General features: G+C 40.2%; 1 protein-coding gene across 1 annotated transcript in view; it reads right to left on the bottom strand.

Moving 5' to 3' along the window:
* The window catches only part of LOC121380207 (integrator complex subunit 1-like), a 73,035-nt gene that overhangs the window by 16,117 nt on the left and 34,557 nt on the right, over positions 1–22,361 (bottom strand). Inside the window, exons 22-34 of the mRNA XM_041509021.1 lie at positions 21,326–21,475; positions 20,880–21,053; positions 19,832–19,936; positions 18,999–19,172; positions 16,592–16,703; positions 16,000–16,158; positions 13,815–14,063; positions 12,960–13,081; positions 5,436–5,498; positions 4,569–4,622; positions 3,941–4,036; positions 3,558–3,762; positions 2,762–2,891 (exon numbers count right to left, since the gene is read on the bottom strand). Of these exons, the coding sequence (XP_041364955.1) occupies positions 2,762–2,891; positions 3,558–3,762; positions 3,941–4,036; positions 4,569–4,622; positions 5,436–5,498; positions 12,960–13,081; positions 13,815–14,063; positions 16,000–16,158; positions 16,592–16,703; positions 18,999–19,172; positions 19,832–19,936; positions 20,880–21,053; positions 21,326–21,475 (1,793 nt within the window). The remainder of the gene's footprint in view (positions 1–2,761; positions 2,892–3,557; positions 3,763–3,940; positions 4,037–4,568; positions 4,623–5,435; positions 5,499–12,959; positions 13,082–13,814; positions 14,064–15,999; positions 16,159–16,591; positions 16,704–18,998; positions 19,173–19,831; positions 19,937–20,879; positions 21,054–21,325; positions 21,476–22,361) is intronic.

Raw genomic sequence — 22,361 nt, 5'->3', positions numbered from 1 at the left:
TTAATGCAAAACGAGCATATTTCAATTATTACCCACCTACAAAGAATGCAAATAAAAAATCTGTAAATTCCATTATTTTGGGTAGGTACACATTTTGGACTGAGGCAGAATGATATCACAAGCCTCTGCTAGATACCTGTGTTGGTGTTTCGCAAAACAGGTTGTTATACTAATAAAATATTAACAATACACACGCCCATTATTTAATTTGTCAGATGATAATCCATGTAATAATAAAGGTGTAAATTATCAATTAAGTCAAAGCTTTTCCACTTTGGAGCAGGTGAGTAACAGTGTGTGTATTCACTGCACTTATCCAAACAATAAATGTAATACGTGTGTAAACAAAACTTAGTGAACTTTGTTGCTTTGGAGCAGTAGAGAGATGTGTGTGTGTTTATTACACATATTATCGGCCCAGAGAAATCTACAAAATCACAGCCAATTTATTAGATTGTGTTGATGTAAAACTGACATCTGTACAACACTGGTTGTGCACACAATATCTTAAGACACAACTAGCTATTCACCAGGTGGGTAATAAACACTACTATGCACACTGCACTAATATGCCCTGTCAAACAGAAAAAAAATTCTTACACACCTGTGTAGGAGATCACCGTTGTGTATCAAAATCGTATACAATGTATGTTGGAGATCGTTTCTGAGAGGTCATGACCCAGTTTAGTGTTATTGTAAGGAGATGTGAAGTGACGTCATTGGAATATTGACGTCATTCAAATTCAAAATTAGCTGTATTATTAAATGCTTCTCCACATTAAAATGCTTTTCATCAATTTCATTTTCAGAGTGGTTGGCAAATGTTTTAGAGTGCTAAATGTTTTAAGGAAAATGGATCTGTTAGTACAGTAGTGATTTGGTTATGACGTGGTATGTATACTTAAAGCCAAGTATCCATACGCCATGACTCAGGCTACGTTCTGTAACAACATAATTTAGTTCATTATATTGTTTACATTTTCACTGTTTCCATGTATGTATGAAATAGAATACTACATTCGTGTCCGTTTGATACCATTTCGCTTTTGTTCATTAGATACCTTTTTAAACAACTCGTTGTAAGATAAATGGTGTCAAATGGAAACTTGCGTATTATTCTCTATTTACATGATTTAAACAACTCGTTGTAAGATAAATGGTGTCAAATGGAAACTTGCGTATTATTCTCTATTTACATGTTTTAAACAACTCGTTGTAAGATAAATGGTGTCAAATGGAAACTTGCGTATTATTATCTATTTACATGATTTAAACAACTCGTTGTAAGATAAATGGTGTCAAATGGAAACTTGCGTATTATTCTCTATTTACATGTTTTAAACAACTCGTTGTAAGATAAATGGTGTCAAATGGAAACTTGCGTATTATTATCTATTTACATGATTTAAACAACTCGTTGTAAGATAAATGGTGTCAAATGGAAACTTGCGTATTATTCTCTATTTACATGATTTAAACAACTCGTTGTAAGATAAATGGTGTCAAATGGAAACTTGCGTATTATTCTCTATTTACATGTTTTAAACAACTCGTTGTAAGATAAATGGTGTCAAATGGAAACTTGCGTATTATTCTCTATTTACATGATTTAAACAACTCGTTGTAAGATAAATGGTGTCAAATGGAAACTTGCGTATTATTCTCTATTTACATGTTTTAAACAACTCGTTGTAAGATAAATGGTGTCAAATGGAAACTTGCGTATTATTCTCTATTTACATGTTTTAAACAACTCGTTGTAAGATAAATGGTGTCAAATGGAAACTTGCGTAATATTCTCTATTTACATGATTTAAACAACTCGTTGTAAGATAAATGGTGTCAAATGGAAACTTGCGTATTATTCTCTATTTACATGTTTTAAACAACTCGTTGTAAGATAAATAGTGTCAAATGGAAACTTGCGTATTATTCTCTATTTACATGTTTTAAACAACTCGTTGTAAGATAAATGGTGTCAAATGGAAACTTGCGTATTATTCTCTATTTACATGATTTAAACAACTCGTTGTAAGATAACTGGTGTCAAATGGAAACTTGCGTATTATTCTCTATTTACATGTTTTAAACAACTCGTTGTAAGATAAATGGTGTCAAATGGAAACTTGCGTATTATTCTCTATTTACATGTTTTAAACAACTCGTTGTAAGATAAATGGTGTCAAATGAAAACTTGCGTAATATTCTCTATTTACATGATTTAAACAACTCGTTGTAAGATAAATGGTGTCAAATGGAAACTTGCGTATTATTCTCTATTTACATGTTTTAAACAACTCGTTGTAAGATAAATGGTGTCAAATGGAAACTTGCGTATTATTCTCTATTTACATGTTTTAAACAACTCGTTGTAAGATAAACTCGTTGTAAGATAACTGGTGTCAAATGGTGTCAAATGGAAACTTGCGTATTATTCTCTATTTACATGATTTAAACAACTCGTTGTAAGATAACTGGTGTCAAATGGAAACTTGCGTATTATTCTCTATTTACATGTTTTAAACAACTCGTTGTAAGATAAATGGTGTCAAATGGAAACTTGCGTATTATTCTCTATTTACATGTTTTAAACAACTCGTTGTAAGATAAATGGTGTCAAATGGAAACTTGCGTATTATTCTCTATTTACATGTTTTAAACAACTCGTTGTAAGATAAATGGTGTCAAATGGAAACTTGCGTATTCTCTATTTACATGATTTATTCTGCTAAAAGAAACTGTGAACATGATAAGTACACACCTCTGCTCCGAGTCTAGCAACACCTTGCACGCAATACCAACGCTCGCTGCTGTATCCTTCATTTCAATAGATTTCTCTATACACTGCTGTACCAAACACTCAAGATTTGATTCATCAACAGTCTGTATAGCTGTAAACAATAAATAAACATCTTGATGAAAAAAATAATCATCACAATACATTTCTCTATAGAAAGTTGAGCCAAATACTTGGAATTTGATTTATCACCAGCCTGAATGGCTTTAAATAAAAAAAACCTTAAAACAAGCATTCTGAGAGTACTGCTAAAGCAATACATGTCCACTACTGGAACCAACACATTTTCCAATCTCCTAAATTCAAAGGCTATAACTGTAAAAATTGGGTAAATCATCATGAAAGTAAAACTTGGCAGGTAATAGAACATAATAATGCTATACACAAAATGTCAGTTCAATACCTTGAGGTATTGAAGAAAAAAGTATGATTTTTGTTGTTGTTGTATCTCCTAAGTTCAAGGGCCATAACTATGTAAAAAATGGACAAATGGCCATGAAAGTCAAAACAGATCTGTAACAGACAGAACATGATAAAGCTATGCACAAATTTCAACTCAATATCTTGAAGCATTGAAGAAAAACAAGTCTTGGAAAAAAGTTTCTTCATATTTTCCAAGTTCAAGGACCATAAAACTTGTCCAAAATATCTAATGAGACAAAAAGGTATGTTTTGTTTAGTTTTTCTTCCAACACAAACGACCGACTCTGGTATTAGTTTGTCTAATTATACAGCTTATATATCATGCAGGTTCGATCACCTTGAATGAACTTGTCACAGTCTAGCTTGCCCTTGGTTTGGAACATTCCCTCTGGGACGGCTTTCTCAGACTCGTTACTCGAGTGTTTCTCTTGTCCGTAGGAGGTGAGGAACTGGTAAACGAGAGAAGACAGAGCCGAGTTCCGACCTTTAGACAAACTCTCCAGTTGATCCATCATAGGCTTCAGGTGTTGGTGTAGCGATGACTGAAAACAAAACGGTTATATAGAGTGAAAATGTTGTATCATGTAATATGAACAATTTGAGATTTATTATATTATAAATTAAAACACAAACATTGACCATGAACGTAAAGACAATAACCACCTGTTTAAGACTTAGATATAAATTTTAAAAGGACAGTTTAACACAAAGATGGCTTACCTGTTTGGCTATGAACAGTTTTAGAAGAGGGCAGGATTTGGAAGGCATGTCAAACATTTTCCCACAGAACTCCGCAGACTGAGGGGAGTTGAAAATCTGCAATTACAATTAATTAAATGTCACATTCAGTTGTACAATAACTTTAAAACATCTTAATATGTTTGGTAAGTAAAATTTTAATTCATTTCATTAGAAAGCCTGAACCATCTTTAATATATCAATTTGAAAATCTGTAGAAAAAAAGAAAGAAAAGGCAAACGTCAAGACAATTTATCTTTTTCTTTTTTCCTTTTTTTGTTTTTTTGTTGTGATATAACTTGACCTCTGAAGTTTATTGCATTACCAGTCATCCTTTTGGACCAGTTCAGTAGAATAAAAGTGTGTGTGAATTTTGCCATACTCATATACCACAAAGGTTTCGAGCATCATATAGAAATATACGACACAATAAAGCTGAGACGTCAGGCTACCAAGTTCATTTTGTTTTACCTGCTGTTACATTTACAATACTGTCAAATTTATTATCACACCATATTAAGCCGAAAAGTAATGCTAAAAAGTGTATTCTGTCTGAAATATCATAATGTATAGTCTCGCCATTTAACTCGAAAAGAGAAGAACATCAAACCTGCTGAAACGCTGAGAGAACTTCCTCAGCTCTGCTACAATCTCCAGACACAGCCTGAACAAACAAGTTAACAGTATTATGTAACATTCAACAGTATTATCTAACATTCAACAGTATTATGTAACATTCAACAGTATTATCCAACATTCAACAGTATTATGTAACATTCAACAGTATTATCCAACATTCAACAGTATTATGTAACATTTAACATTCAACAGTATTATGTAACATTCAACAGTATTATCCAACATTCAACAGTATTATGTAACATTCAACAGTATTATGCAACATTCAACAGTATTATCCAACATTCAACAGTATTATGTAACATTCAACAGTATTATGCAACATTCAATAGTATTATCCAACAGTATTATCCAACATTCAACAGTATTATGTAACATTTAACATTCAACAGTATTATGTAATATTCAACAGTATTATCCAACATTCAACAGTATTATGTAACATTCAACAGTATTATGTAATATTCAACAGTATTATCCAACATTCAACAGTATTATGTAACATTCAACAGTATTATCCAACATTCAACAGTATTATGTAACATTCAAAAACTGCTCAATTACGATTTCCAAAAAACATAAAAACAAATAATTTTAAAAACTATAATATGAAGAAATTAAATTGGCAAAAGTCAAAGGTCAAAATCAAAGTTAACAAAATGTCTGGAGTAAAAAGTAATAAAATCAGATGTTGGGTTTAAAACAAAACATTTTTTATAACATAAGTGAAATATTCTATGCCTTAACTCATTTTTTCATACACAAGCATGTTGAAAAGAATGATTTTCTTTTAAAGTTATTCAAGCCATTAAGATGAGCCACACAAAACCTTCAATACCTTTATTAGAGACTGGAAAGATTTGTTCAGAGATGGGCTGGAAATACCAGGAGTCATAAATATCTGAAATAGAAAATTATAGCCAATAAAACTATATACACACACACCAGTTTAGTTCTATTTACAATATATTCACAAATTACATTCTGTTACTTATCATCTCTTTAACTAAGGAATAGTATACATCAATGAAATAGCTGGTTTGAAAACAAATAGTAAAGAATGGAGAAAACTTGAGTGTTTTCTCTTTTATAGATACATTACCTGTCCTCAAACAAGTGCACCTCCCCCCCACGCAAGTGGTCTGGTCCGAACATCCCAACAGCCAATGGGATGGCCTAAATTCTTCTACTGTATACTGCTCTCTAGTTCCGGTCACATGACTGTAACTTCCTTCTTTTTCCATGAGCGCATCGCACGGAGAACAGGAAGCGGGGAGGCCCGGGCGGGATGAATCTTGAGGACAGGTAATGTATCTATAAAAGAGAAAACACTCAAGTTTTCTCCATTTCTATAGACATTACCTGTCCTCAAACAAGTGCAGCATTCAACAGATGGTGGTGGGTGCCGAGATCCGTAGATGCTTGTGATAACTCCCCAACCGGAAAGAGGCTGACTAGTGGAAGAATAAGGCCAACCTTGGTAAACCCTCCTCCTAGGGATGCCCGTCACAGACCAATGCAGGTGATGTTAGTAACAACAACCAGAATGGTGGCATCCGTCAGCAGTGGCGGTACGGCTCCTAGAACACATGAACCAGGAGGCGGAAGCCACATCTTATGCTGGTTCTGACAGGGTGGGAAGACGTAGCCACCAGGGATGCAGGTGTTAGGTAACCCTCACGTATTGAAGTGTTATAGTTTTTCAATAACAAGCGACAACCTAATGAGGTGCATCCGTCAGAACATTGAACAAAACAAGACCCCCGAATGTTTTCTGTCTAGTACACCAAAGATCTGTTAGTTCAATAACGACAGCCAATAACCACATGCAGTGAAGGGTTAAGGTTATCGAGACAAAAGTTCCGGCACCAGTGCGTGAACTGTGCAAAAGAACAAAAGTCTAAGCAATCCTCACCTGTCGATTCGGTGGACATCTCGGTATGCAGCCCAGAATCAGACAGACATCAACGGCGACGAGGATGGCTTGTATTCAACAGAGTCTGTGCAGCAACAACCGGACCCAGATGATGGAACCCCTCAACGTCTTCTGTGGAGATATCCCTCAGATAATAGTTGGCAAAGATGGAGTCCGTCGCCCAGAAACAGCCAGTGATGATGTGCTGAATGGATGTGTTGCAATGCAGGGACATCGTGGCAGCCAAGGCACGAAGTTCATGCGGATTGGAAGCAGACGGAGCAGGTAAACCCTCCTTCTGATACGCGGTCAGGATAGAAGACCGGATCCAGGTGGCCACCGTGTTCTTGGTAATATCCCTCAACCGACTCTGGTTACAGGAAAGGAAAAGTCTTTTACGATGTTGTCGAAAAGATCTGGTCCTCTCGATGTACTGGTGCAAGGCTCTAACAGGGCACAACGCCAAGTCCTCAACGTCCGCCGGACCAACGATAGAGGAGAGGGCCTGCACAACATACGAGCGAGGCGCTTGGTCTGGTAACTGATTCTTTGCAATAAAGTTCATGAGTAACCCCAAGTTGACTGCACGCCGATCTCGGTGAAAACGTACCAAATCGACATCAAGAGCATGAAGTTCTGAGACACGAGCAGCTGTGGCGAAACCGAGTAAAAACACCGTCTTCCGTGTCAAATCTTGCAGGGAAGAGGACTCGATCGGCTCATAAGGTGCAGTCGATAACGCTCGTAACACCAAATTCAGGTCCCATCTTGGTGGCCGAAACCGGTGTACTTGATCTTCAAGGCGAAAACCTTTGATCATTTTATGGATCTCAGGAATACCCGATAACTTCGTTCCAGTAGTTACATCACGAACAGTAGCGATGACCGAAACGTACCCAGCGATGGTAGACCCCTTCAATCGTAAAGTGGTCCGCAGATATAGCAAAAAATCAGCAAGACGAGGTATCTGTATCGTCTGAGGTTTGATCTTTTTTCTAACACACCATCGGTGAAAGCAAAGCCATCTGACGTTGTAAGCCGCAGTAGTAGATGATCTGTGCGCTTTCAAAATGGCCGCCGTAGACTGTGAAGAAAAACCTTTCTTCCTCAAACTCTTGGAGATAAAGTCCACGCGTGCAGTTGGAACAACTGCGGACGTGGATGGTACAGTCTTGACGTGGGATGCAGCAACAGATGATCCCAGTCTGGCAGCGGTAAAGGATGTGGATCGGCAAGACGTATTAGATCTGGATACCACATCCTGGATGGCCACATCGGAGCAATGAGCAACAGGCGACAATGGTACAGCTGAAACCTCTGAAGCACCCTTGGAAGGAGGATTGGTGGAGGAAAAGCGTACGCGTCCATCTGTTCCCAGCTGATGGCCAATGCGTCGAGATCCAGAGCTTCGGGATCCGGCACCGGAGACACGTAAACCCTCAGCTGATGGTTGAATCGTGTGGCGAAAAGATCGATGTTTGGTGTCCAAAGTCTGTCGCACACCCATCGAAACGCTTCCGGATGGAGCATCCACTCCGTCGGCTGTGGAGACGACGGCCGGGACAAAGTGTCGGCTAGTACATTGCAAACCCCTGGAATATGACGAGCCCGAAGTTGCAACGGAATTTCGTCGACCAGCTTGTAGAGACGATAAGTCAACTGCAGCAGACTGCTGGAGTGAGTTCCGCCCTGACGATTGATGTAAGCCGCCGCGGTCGTACTGTCTGTGGCCACCATGAGAGAGGCTTCCGTCAACATCTGTCGCCAATGAAGGATAGCGTAGTAGACTGCCAACAACTCTAACAGGTTGATGTGGAGTCCGAGTTCGACGGGAGACCACAGCCCTGAAGTAGTCTGGTTGCTTAGATGGGCTCCCCAACCTTCCAGTGACGCGTCGACGAATAGGTGATGAGTGGCTATGAAGGCCCGCATAGAGACACCTTCTAAGACGTTCGATCGGAGCTGCCACCACTGCAGGCTGGAGCGTAGATCGTCTGGAAGTGAGATGATCAAGTCCGGATTGTTGAAACGAACAAACGGGTTGAGAAACATCTGCAAGCGCCGCAACTGGAGACGACCTCTGAGTGTCAAATCCTGGGCAGAAGTGAGGAGACCCAGGAGACTCTGCCAACCGCGGAAGGTCATTGGAGCGGTGAGGGCTATGACAATCATGGTCTGGATCTTCTCCCAACGGTCTAAGGGAACTTGAACGAGGCCCAGGTCGGGTCGAAGCCAAGCGCCTATGAACTGTAGAGACTGTGTGGGAGCCAGTCGAGATTTCTCGATGTTGATAATCCAACCCAGCTGCTTGAGAAAGTCCATGATGAAGGCAACATGTGCAGTCAGCCCTGTCTTGCTGTGACACCTCATCAGGCAATCGTCGAGGTATGGGTAAAAGGATATACCTCTGCGATGCAGGAAGCGTGACATCGGAGTCGTGATTCTGGTGAACAGCCATGGCGCTATGGATATCCCAAAGGGCAGGACTTTCCATTCGTAATGCCGACCCTGTAGCACAAACCGTAGGTAGTGATGGAAATCGGCATGCATCGGAACGTGCAGGTAGGCGTCCTTGAGATCTAGCGAGGCAAGCCAATCCCCCGGTCTGATCACGGCTATGATATCTCGCAACGTTAACATCTTGAAGGTCGGAGGAGGAGACAGATAGCGGTCGTTGAAGACCGCCAAGTTGTGAATCATTCGCAGCTCTGGAGAATCTTTCTTTGGTACGAGAAAGATGTCCGAGTAAAATCCGGGTGTTAATTGTACTTCCGAAATGCTGCGAACGGCTCCCTTCTCCACCAGCTTGTTGACGGACTCCTGTAGAACCTTGATTTGCGCAACGGAATGCCGCGGTTCTCGAGGTGAAGTGGTCAATGGAGGGATGGCAGACAATTGCAGACGATACCCTGTCTTCAAGATCGACGTGACAAACGGATCTTGGCAAAGTGTCTGCCAGTTTCGCCAATAACGGCGAAGTCGACTTCCGACCATGGATCTTTCGACCGGTGTGGTACACACCGGAAGCGTCAAAACCGAATCGTTGTTCTGGTTCAAAATCAGGGGCAGGCGTAGGTTGAAGCAATCTGAGCAGTCCACGATCTGTTGGCTGGCGTCAACGTCGACCAGGCTTCCCCTGGGTCCGAGCTGGCGGACCGGATGGTCGTCTGACCGGAAACCTTCGAGAAGGTTGACCTCGAAAGGAACCTCTCCAGCGTTTAGATGGTGGTTGTGGTGTGAATGTAGACTTCCGCTTTGTAGATTCCAATGTTGAAATAAGTTGCAACGCTTTGACAGTTGCTGTCGACTGTTGGTCCTTATCATTGGCCTTCACCACCTCAGAAATTTTGCCTGCAAAAAGCTTAGTTGCTGACCACGGTTGAGCTAACAGCTCCTTCTTATGCTGAAAATCCAAAGTGGATTTCTTTAAATAAGCCTGGCGACGATATTGCATTAACATCGAGGACATCGAAGTCACCGAAGACGTCAGGAAAGCTAGCATCTGCGCTGATTGCTGAAATAGCGCGTAGCACCGTGCATCTTTTGCCTGGGTGGCCATCGCCGCAAGGAAAACGTCCAAGTAAGATAATACAAACAAGCAACGTCTCTGGGCAGTATCCATGGCTTGTACTTGTTTGTCTGTCAAATCCACGGTTGACGACTTCCCAAGACGGTGAACGTCTTCATCCAAGGACGGAGCTACATCTGTAAAGGTCATGTCAAATACCGGATACATACGGTGACCCCAAGTCGGGAAGGCGACGAAAGACGCTGTGTCTTTAAAAGTGCGGTCTAAATCCGTCGCCACCTCGGATACGAGTGTACCGGCAGCCAAGGAACGGATCACCACATCTTCCGGAGGGACATCAGTCGCTATCATCGGTGTCGGTCCCTTCTTGGACGGCGTTGGTGGATGTGGCAAGGACGGCAACATGTCATAGACTGCCGCCAAGCAATCCCTCATATTCATATGATCAGAAGATTCAGTCTCATCAATGACGGAAACCGCTGTAGGCGCTGCATCTCCAAAGTCTCGAAGCACTCGAGCACAGGCTAATCGATCCGCCGAAACAGAATTCACTGGTGAACCGGACCGTGGACGGTCCCGTCGAGAACCCTCTGAAGCGTCAATAGAAGGTCTGCGCTGCCGATCCACGGAACCCGTAGGGAGACGTGCAGGTCGTGGGGAACGGCTACGAGCCCGGCTCCGTTCCCGGCTCCGCTGCGCCGAAGATGACTTTGAAGATCGGTGATCCTTGGAGGCCGTGGAACGCCTAACTGATTGAGTCGGCTTGTCCGAGGGCTGCGTAGTAACTGCAGGCCTGTCATCTGAAGTCTTGCATCCTGGAGCCGCACCCCCCGAAGAGGGGACTTGAACCGGACCTGGTCCCAAACCCGCCGGTTGTGGTAAGGCCGCCATTGACGCCATAGTCTCTTTCAGCATAGTAGGTAGCATCGAACGTAATACATCTGCTATGGAGTCCGCAATTGACGGCGAAGATTCCACTTTCTTGGCTCTCGCCGACAGCACCTTCAAGTAAGCCGCGAACTCGACAGTAGACAGGCCCGAACACAGGTCGCATCTCGAAGAGAGGCTACAAGGAACACGGCAACCCGGACATAATTCATGAGGGTCGCCGCCTGCAGTGAACTTCTTACAGCGTAGGCACGCTCGTACCTGACGCTGAACATTAACATCTGACATGATAATAAGTTTTCAATCTGTGAAAGAGAAAGAAAAGAAACCATGACACAAACACAAAGTCGGTCAACAAAGACGCCATTTTGCAAATGGCGTCCGACACGACAACCGGCAATATAACAACATTTCATGTAATAACGCTTGAAAGTCAAGCGAATACGCGAAGAACATACGAAGCTATACGAAGCTAACGAAATATAAGGTGAAAAACATTTCACCCAACACGAATACAAAACCAAAGGTCTTATAAAAAAAGTTGACTCCAAAACAGAGCCAAACAAAAGACGTCCAGACCCTTTCGCGAAGAGAAAAAGAAGGAAGTTACAGTCATGTGACCGGAACTAGAGAGCAGTATACAGTAGAAGAATTTAGGCCATCCCATTGGCTGTTGGGATGTTCGGACCAGACCACTTGCGTGGGGGGGAGGTGCACTTGTTTGAGGACAGGTAATGTCTATAGAAAATTGTCTTTTCATTATGACTAGAAATACTCTAAATCTTGTTTTGTGAATGTTTTCTTCTTGAATAATAAGGACAATTTAATTTATGTATTTTAATTGCATTTAGATCAACTATTATGCCCAAGAGACAATCAACAATGCATCTTACAAAGAATGTCGTCATGTATGTTGTATAATGTCGAGTATCTTGTATGACATCATACTACAAAGTCTTGCTAGATTGATGGTACTAAATTCAAGTACAAAAACAGGAATAAATATGGTTTTCAAACTCTTCCTCTTGGATTGCAGGATACATAAAATAACTGGTTATTAATTTAGATATTGGCTTTATCCTGCTCACGTCAAATGAGGAATGCCGCTCAGCAAAGTTTCATAGCATTCGTCTTCCTAACCTTTGCAGGATAAAGCCGATATCTTAAAGGGACATTCCTGAGTTTGCTGCAACTTTTAATATATTATCGACTAACGGAGGAACTTTGTAATGTACATATCAAATATATTTTTCTGCAAAAAATATTAGTGGCTGTATATTAAATATGTTCCAGATCGTTCTAATATTTTTGCTAGGTTAAATTTCATTTTATTTCCTCAAATATTATTTTTTAGTATGTACGAAATTATTTGAAGACATAATCCAGTTTGGGCTTTTTACAAATATTAAGACGACCAGAAACACATTGAATATACAGACACTGATATTCTAAACAAGAAAATATATTTAATATGTAAGTTTAATCGTAGAACTATTTTATTAGTCGGAAACATGTTACAATGCAGCAAAGTCGGGAATGTCCCTTTAACACAATAATCAGTTATTCTCTATATACATGAACCTGGCCACACACTTGACAAGAGTCGAGATTTCCACCTACCTGTAACAGAGACTGAATGAGCTGGTTGGGAGAGGCAAACAAAGTGGCCACACACTTCACAAAAGTCGAGATTTCCACCTACCTGTAACAGAGACTGAACGAGCTGGTTGGGAGAGCCAAACAAAGTGGCCACACACTTGACAAGAGTCGAGATTTCCACCTACCTGTAACAGAGACTGAATGAGCTGGTTGGGAGAGCCAAACAAAGTGGCCACACACTTGACAAGAGTCGAGATTTCCACTTACCTGTAACAGAGACTGAACGAGCTGGTTGGGAGAGGCAAACAAAGTGGCCACACACTTGACAAGAGTCAAGATTTCCACCTACCTGTAACAGAGACTGAACGAGCTGGTTGGGAGAGCCAAACAAAGTGGCCACACACTTGACAAGAGTCGAGATTTCCACCTACCTGTAACAGAGACTGAACGAGCTGGTTGGGAGAGCCAAACAAAGTAGAGTCTTCCTCTTTCTTGACCTGCCAACATGATGGTACACTTGACTCGGTCAACATCGCCTCGGAATCCGGCTTGTCTTTCATTGAAAACAGATCAAAAAGATTACACTTATGACTGCAGTATAAAAGATGAACGAGTTAAGAAAAGACTTTGTCTCAGATGTCAAGACTATAGTAATATAAGTTTCTCACTGGAAGATGTCTTTTCACTGCAAATGTGAACTCGTTAATGTCAAAGTTTAGTTTCATATGTAATTTATATTATGGTTCAAGCACAGTGTACCAGACATACACCATAGCTATTTGGGCTGTCTGTCAAAGACAGGGGTTAATGGTTAGTGGTCAATGATAGATGTCAGTGATATCATTTTACACCTCCCCAATGCTCCCCACTCTAGATTGGAGTCGGTACCGGGATGTGAACCCAGGACCTACCAGTATTAAGGCAATGGATTAACTAAAGCACAGCAGCCAGCTGAAGGATTTAGTTCGCTTACAGTGCTGATTGTGAAAATCATTATATAATTATGACACTCTCACCAAATTTTGTTTGGGATATAAAATGTAGTCAGGTAATGTCATTGTAAGAGTTGTGGGCAAAACTTAACACTTTTTTGTTTAAACTATTTTCAATCAATAATCTAATTTTCTAATCATTAAGTATTTTTACCTGTTAACCCACATAAAAACAACCCCAAAACAGGACAGTTTTTACAGTTTGACAAGTCAACAATTAGTCTTCATACTACCAATACTTGTTACAACTTACTCTGTGTACTTTATGTTGTGATTCAAATTAAAAATACGTACCTTGTTTAACGGGTGATGATGCACAGTTGAGCATCTTGTTGAAGTTCTCTCCCCCTTGTGCGCCTCTCTTGTGCTGGATCTCGATGAGCTGGGCCATGTACGTCTTGTCGACGACGTCCTGTTCCAGGCGCGCTGAGTCAATGGCGACCGCGTTGTCCAGACACAGCAGCAGCTTGCTCATACTGGACACCGGGATCCCGAACGACTGGACGAACACCAGCAGCTGAGACGGCTCCAGTTCTTGTAAAGCTGACAGAGAGAGAAAGGACAGAGATATTGGTTTAATGTTGTAATAATAACACCGGGATCCCGAACGACTGGACGAACACCAGCAGCTGAGACGGCTCCAGTTCTTGTAGAGCTGACAGAGAGAGAGAGGACAGAGATATTGGTTTAATGTCGTAATAATAACACCGGGATCCCGAACGACTGGACGAACACCAGCAGCTGAGACGGCTCCAGTTCTTGTAGAGCTGACAGCGAGAGAGAGGACAGAGATATTGGTTTAATGTCGTAATAATAACACCGGGATCCCGAACGACTGGACGAACACCAGCAGCTGAGACGGCTCCAGTTCTTGTAGAGCTGACAGAGAGAGAGAGGACAGAGATATTGGTTTAATGTTGTAATAATAACACCGGGATCCCGAACGACTGGACGAACACCAGCAGCTGAGACGGCTCCAGTTCTTGTAGAGCTGACAGAGAGAGAAAGGACAGAGATATTGGTTTAATGTTGTAATAATAACACCGGGATCCCGAACGACTGGACGAACACCAGCAGCTGAGACGGCTCCAGTTCTTGTAGAGCTGACAGAGAGAGAGAGGACAGAGATATTGGTTTAATGTCGTAATAATAACACCGGGATCCCGAACGACTGGACGAACACCAGCAGCTGAGACGGCTCCAGTTCTTGTAGAGCTGACAGAGAGAGACAGGACAGAGATATTGGTTTAATGTCGTAATAATAACACCGGGATCCCGAACGACTGGACGAACACCAGCAGCTGAGACGGCTCCAGTTCTTGTAGAGCTGACAGAGAGAGAAAGGACAGAGATATTGGTTTAATGTCGTAATAATAACACCGGGATCCCGAACGACTGGACGAACACCAGCAGCTGAGACGACTCCAGTTCTTGTAGAGCTGACAGAGAGAGAAAGGACAGAGATATTGGTTTAATGTCGTAATAATAACACCGGGATCCCGAACGACTGGACGAACACCAGCAGCTGAGACGGCTCCAGTTCTTGTAGAGCTGACAGAGAGAGAGAGGACAGAGATATTGGTTTAATGTCGTAATAATAACACCGGGATCCCGAACGACTGGACGAACACCAGCAGCTGAGACGGCTCCAGTTCTTGTAGAGCTGACAGAGAGAGAGAGGACAGAGATATTGGTTTAATGTTGTAATAATAACACCGGGATCCCGAACGACTGGATGAACACCAGCAGCTGAGACGGCTCCAGTTCTTGTAGAGCTGACAGAGAGAGAGAGAGGACAGAGATATTGGTTTAATGACACCTGAGAACATTTTAAATAATAATAACACCGGGATCCCGAACAACAGCTCTAGTTCTTGTAGAGAGGACAGAGATATTGGTTTAATGACACCTATTTATGGGTTATATATATATATGTAAAAGAAAATCATTGAAAAGTCTTTGCTTAAAATTTGACAGTCTGTGTCTTTTTCAGGACTATGGCTATCTGGAATCATAAATATTCATTTTGACACTAGATTTAGAGTGAGAGAGAAGACATGGTCTACACCTACTGAAGAGCAGAAAAGAATCTTTTATACACATGTACTAACAAGTAGGTCATATCTGTCAATCACATTGCTCCAATTAATAATAGAGTGTGATGTAGAACTAGTCATCTGTATGAGGACTAGCAACTTTTCTAGGCTAGTGGAAATATTTCTTAATTTCTAACTCTTGATGAAAGTGATTTACTGACATGACTGGACAAATACAATATTAGCTACTTGATGAATAATTACAAGAAATACATAAAGATCAATACAAATTATTTATAATAAAGATCAATACAAATTATTTATAATAAAGATCAATACAAATTATTGATAATAAAATTTAATGCATTTGTAAAATCACTTTATAAAAATATTCAAATAAATGTTCGACTGTACTGACCACATGTCAACTCTTAAGAGATTACCTGCATTGACCAACCGGTCAACACTAGACCTGATCATTCTCAGTTTGAGCCAATCAGGTAAGAGCAAAGCCTCTTCGGACGTATCCAATAGAAACGCAGACGGCAGGTGTCCGGTCTCGGGAAACCACGTTTCTAGAAGATCTTGATACAGACTTTCACCTGCAAGAAAACATTTTTTTTTTTTTTCAGACAAATAAAACAGTAACACCATTAAAGGTAGGTTAAAAGCCTTAAAGCCATCATATTGTTAAAACATATCAAATAATGATCAATTCTTGATAAAAACTAAGGAAAATGTTAATGTGATGTAATGCAAATCATGGTCACAACTGGACTACAATAATTAGGGTAGCAGTAAAAAACAAAGACGAGTAATATCTGATCTTTTTTAGCATGCTTTGAGTGATTTGTTGTGGTTTTTTGGTGTTTAACTGTTCTACTACCTCCTCCACCCACCTCCATTATGTACGACCCTGCAATTAATGTTTTTGTGTCCATCAAAGTTGCTAAATGCATGAGGTGTTTGAGTAAAGCACACAGCTGCCAGTAATCTCGTCATATGAACGTGACTGACACATGAAGTAATACGCACCACTGGGCGGGCCGTAGGTCAGTAGAATGATCATGGCGTGGACCACAAGGATGTGCATAGTGGCCGATTCACTCGACTCCCACTGGAGAATGATCTGGTCCTGTGTGTTAGACTGAAACAGACACAACATAATTATAGGATATTAAACGAGCTTCCATTTCATATCATGTTTATGTTTATGTCCCAAGTGACAATAACAATTATTTCACAATCGACATAAACATGATACAAAATGGTAGCGAGTTTAATATCCTATTTATTACCCATAATCGATTGTTTGGTTGACATTCCTGTAAGGTTGTAGTGCGCCAATCGATGACGTCATCATGTGACATCATACTTGGCATTCTAGTGGGCTAAATCAAACAATAAAATTTAATGATGCTAAGTTTTTTTTACGAAATAGAATAATAAATTTTGTGATTTTACAAAATTCTAAAATTACTAATTATTTAACTTTCTTAAGAAAAGATATTTTAACTTGATTTTTATGCTTATATTTGGTCCATAAACAATAGCACTCCATACGATAACTTGAGGATATGATGTTCCCTGACTACATAATTTTACGTTCATTGAGAAATTAACAAACTCCCGTGGCTACATCTGTACCAATGGGATGATGTTATACTGTAATGAATGTACCGGAAATTTAATTATTTTCACATGAAATATAGTTCATTTCAGAAAGATTTTGAGCAGAGATCAAAACTGAATGTTTTGTTGGTTTTGGGTTGTTGTGTTTTTTTATCCCACCACCCCCCCCCCCCCCCCCCCCCATCCTTTCTCTCCTTTGAATTCCAGCTCCTCCTATCTTTCAACTTATTTCGATGTCCACCTCTACATCCCAGTCCTTCTCTCCAACCACTATTCGTGCCACAAAACTGCCATTTCCTATCAGCTTTTAGCTGTGGGCTTAGTGTGACCACTTCAGAGAGTGTTCAGTAGTTACTTCTGGCATTGTTAAGATGGACTTGTCAACACCTACTATACTCTCCTACTACCAGCTGTCGTCAGTTACTGCCGTGAATCAGACTACCTTTATTAGCAGCAGAGGACGAGGCTGCCAGCTGGGTGCAGGGAAGTATACAGAGACTGCACTCATGGAAGAAGTTGAGACAGGTAGGTGATCGTATGGACAGCACAGAAGACAAGAGTCAGAGGAAACTGACAGACAGGGTTGAAACAGATTGAAATCGTGGGAGAAATGGGAATTTGTTTCTGTATTAAGACAATGAGAATGAGAGGCAGAATCAGCATGGTTAACGTAAGAGGCCAAGTTCTGATGTTCCTCTTGTAAACTGAATTTGAACGATGATTTCCAATTTCTGGCTGAACCAAAATTGTATCAACTCACCCAGGAATACACCTCTTTGTCGGTTGTCATATGAGTGAGATATCATGTGTGAAACGACTCACCCAGGAATACGCCTCTTTGTCAGTTGTTATATGAGTGAGATATCATGTGTGAAACGACTCACCCAGAAATATTCCTCTTTGTCGATTCTCTTATTAGTGAGATATCGTGTGTGAATGGACTCACCCAGGAATACGCCTCTTTGTCGGTTCTCTTATTAGTGAGATATTGTGTGTGAATGGACTCACCCAGGAATATGCCTCTTTGTCGGTTGTCATATGAGTGAGATATCATGTGTGAAATGACTCATCCAGGAATACGCCTCTTTGTCGGTTGTCTTATTAGTGAGATATCATGTGTGAATGGACTCACTCAGGAATATGCCTCTTTGTCAGTTTTCATATGAGTGAGATAGCATGTGTGAATGGACTCACCCAGGAATACGCCTCTTTGTCGGTTGTCTTATTAGTGAGATATTATGTGTGAATGGACTCACCCAGGAATACGCCTCTTTGTCGGTTGTCTTATTAGTGAGATATTATGTGTGAATGGACTCACTCAGGAATATGCCTCTTTGTCAGTTTTCATATGAGTGAGATATCATGTGTGAATGGACTCACCCAGGAATATGCCTCTTTGCCAGTTGTCATATGAGTGAGATATCATGTGTGAATGGACTCACCCATGAATATGCCTCTTTGTCGGTTGTCTTATTAATGAGATATCATGTGTGAAATTACTCATCCAGGAATACGCCTTTGTCGGTTGTCTTATTAATGAGATATCATGTGTGAAATGACTTATCCAGGATTACACCTCTTTGTCGGTTGTCTTATTAGTGAGATATTGTGTGTGAAATGACTCGCCCAGGAATACGCCTCTTTGTCGGTTGTCATATGAGTGAGATATCATGTGCGAATGGACTCACCCAGGAATACGCCTCTTTGTCGGTTGTCATATGAGTGAGATATCGTGTGCGAATGGACTCACCCAGGAATACGCCTCTGTCGGTTGTCATATGAGTGAGATATCATGTGTGAATGGACTCACCCAGGAATACGCCTCTTTGTCGGGCTCCTTGGCCTTGACAAGGTAGTTCATGTGGAGATCTATGAGTGCGGTCAGCGTCTTGTTCTTCAGGTCGCGCGCCGAACCCACATCACTGTCGGCAGGCAGGATATGATTCACAACCGACGTCCGCTCAACTATCAGCTGAGCCAGATCCTGAAGAGTACATGGAGAAAAGCATTTACCTTAAAACCATCAACTTTATAATTTTAAAAAAAACTCAGTTAAAACTATAAAAATGAAATAAAGGTTAGATTTAGAATACATTTTCTCAATCAAAAGGAATTTGCTGATGCTTATTGTCGGGTCAAATAGAATTCTTAATGAAAATATAAAGAGAGCATAAGAAGGAACTTTGCCAGATTGTTTGGATTAAAGAGAATATTTCACGGAAAAAAAATTGTAATAATTTCCACTATTGGTAACAACGTTTTCTTGGATAGAAATCAATGGTTTACAACATTTACTAAAACTACAGATATCAAATTAACTCCTAAGATAGCAAGCCCTTGGTGTAAGAACATGACACTATTAAAGACAAATTTGTGAGATACGTGTGAGAGGCAGTTAGTGCAATTTGTGAGATACATGTCAAATGAGAGGCAGTTTGTGCAATTTCATTCAAAACGATGACATGTTTGCAATAAACAAAACAGTTCTCTAAATGCTAGAAAATATTCTTTCATTACACCATTTTAATGCAAAAAGATCTTCAACATTAAACAGTTAATACAGTAATTGATTTTAGTCCTATAATGTGGCCAATGTTTTCCAGTGTTTGAAAACTAAATAAATAACCAAGCATAATGACTTACGAGAGCCAGGTCATCCAGCTTGTGTAGATTCTGGTCCATTGCATGCTGGGACAGGAAAACAACATATGCACTGACCAGAGACGGGTCCGTTTCAATCTGACACGCCTGAAATAATTAAACAAAGACACTCCAGACATGATTCGTAATGTCAGAAACATCAGTTTAATCTTAACATCAGATGTGCTTCAACATTATAAAAATTGTATCAATGCCAAAATGGCAGACATAACAATAATTATGCAGTACAGTCTTCAAAACAAACAACAAGAGACAGTGATATTACTGAAACTATTGCACAATGTATTTGTCATATCATCATTTGGTATTTACTTTTGCTATTGTTTGTACTAAACTGATACAAATTTCTAGAGCTGAACAATTTTAAGTTGAGCATTAACAAATGATGAACACTCTGATATTTGGTCCTTTTCAGATAAAGTTAACGAGACCTATGACCCACATGTATCTGTATTTCCTCTCACCAAAATACATTTGGTGCAAGCTTTTTAAATACCAATGAGAGAAATGCAAATAAAGGATATCCGTTTAATGTATAAAAATTAAATCTTTCTTTAACATGAAAAGTTTCAAGGTTTTTCTTTAACGACACCTGCTAGTGCACATTGATTTATTAATCATCAGCTGTTGGATGTCAAACATTTGGTCATTCTGACATATAGTTTTAGAGAGGAAACCCACTACATTTTTCCATTAGTAGCATGGGATCTTTTATGTGCACCATCCCACAGACAGGATAGCACATACCACAGGCTTTGATATACCAGTCATGGTGTACTGGCTGTAAACATGTAATGGTTAACTTTGCACTGTACAGCTTGTACCAACTTGATGTTGAAGAGGACCAAAATATTTGATATCGTAAAAAAAACACCCACAATTTTAATTGAATTATTTTTTAGGACAACGTAACTTTTTTTCTTTTATTTGTTTTTAAAATATGATTTACTACCTGAAAACACAAATAAAACATTTAAATATAAAACTGACATAAATGCATGAAACTAATCCAGCTGACTATTACAAGTACCTGTCTGAGAGCCAGACATGCTTGATCTTTGACATCTTCGAACAATGGCAAGGCGGGAAGATTTTCCAGCAGCCATGCATGAGTTGTCTTCCCTGAATCTGTGTCAACCTCCATTTTATCATCCGATTCAGAGTCTCGGGAAGTCTGTGACTTTGACAGAACCATGGACAGACCCTAAATAAACAATAGACACAAAGTGACTGTGAGAGAAAGTTTAATATTTTAGAAAACTGTTGATTTAACAGCACACACTGCTGACAGCACAAACCATTCAGGGGCCTAATTCACAAAGGTCTCTTAGGCTCTACTAGACAACAAAGCATCCTCTTTGCAAGTCTTTTAGCATTGCACTGCGAGATCGCAAAGTTGCGAGAGTTTAGTCAATTAGGCCCCTGATCGTTAGTCGTACTGACACAACCTGAATTAACCTATCACTGCTAGTTTACCTTGATAGCCTGTGACCTGGAAACTGCCTGTGTAGAGGACAGACGTTTGAGGAAGTAGTCAAGCACCTCAAATGTTGTGTTGGAGTCGCTGCGCTCGCCGTGAACCACAGTCTGAAGTCGACCCAGTAGCTGACGCTGTTTCTTCAGTTTCTGAGACGAACAGAACAAAGATAACATTACTACAAACATGCATATCAATCAGAAATTTTTTAAGACAAATATCATCAACATCTTGTTGATTAGATCTATTACATCTGTCATTTAAATAATGTTAAAACAATCTGAGTGTTTCGTGCACAAAATGATGTATATAATAAAAGGAAAAAGACATGTTTTCCATGGAATTCTAATTTGGAATGCTATCATTTTAAACAAAGCACATGGGGATGTTCAAGGAAATGTATTTTATGGAGAGTAATAAGAATTGCTAGAGCAACAAGAAACCTACCCACTAACAACAAGGAATATTTCATATCCACTTACTTCAGTCAGGACTACACATACCACAGCCTTTGATGATGTTTGATGTGTTCACCACAGACAATTGATCATGTGACCTATTGTACCTCAATCGAGTGTCCCACCACTGAGCTAAGTCCCCCCCCCCCACCCCTCTAGAAAACAGGAAAAGAATATTTAACGACACCTCAGGCCATTTTAAACTAGATACTTGGTGTCCAACATATTTAAACACCTGGTCAAGAGAGAAAGACACCTGCATAGGCTATTTCTTATAAAAAAGCAGCAGGGAATCTTTACATAGACGTTCTGTATATAAATAATGAGTAGAAATGTTTAGTTTGTACTTCAGTTTGTTGATATTTGATGGCGCGTCAACAGTCGTCTCGTGTATTATTCCCAACAAGAACCAGCAGGGAATCTGTTATATACACTTTCTCCCACTAAATATCTTCAATTTGTACGTCAGTCTGTTAGATATTTGATCGTACCTGTCGTCTCGTGTATTATTCCCAACAAGAACCAGCAGGGAATCTGTTATATACACTTTCTCCCACTAAATATCTTCAATTTGTAC

The sequence above is a fragment of the Gigantopelta aegis genome, chromosome 8, assembly GCF_016097555.1.
Source record: "Gigantopelta aegis isolate Gae_Host chromosome 8, Gae_host_genome, whole genome shotgun sequence".
In the NCBI taxonomy this organism is placed as follows: domain Eukaryota; kingdom Metazoa; phylum Mollusca; class Gastropoda; order Neomphalida; family Peltospiridae; genus Gigantopelta; species Gigantopelta aegis.
Note: the sequence above shows the minus strand (reverse complement) of the source record. Positions and strands in the feature narration are given on the sequence as shown.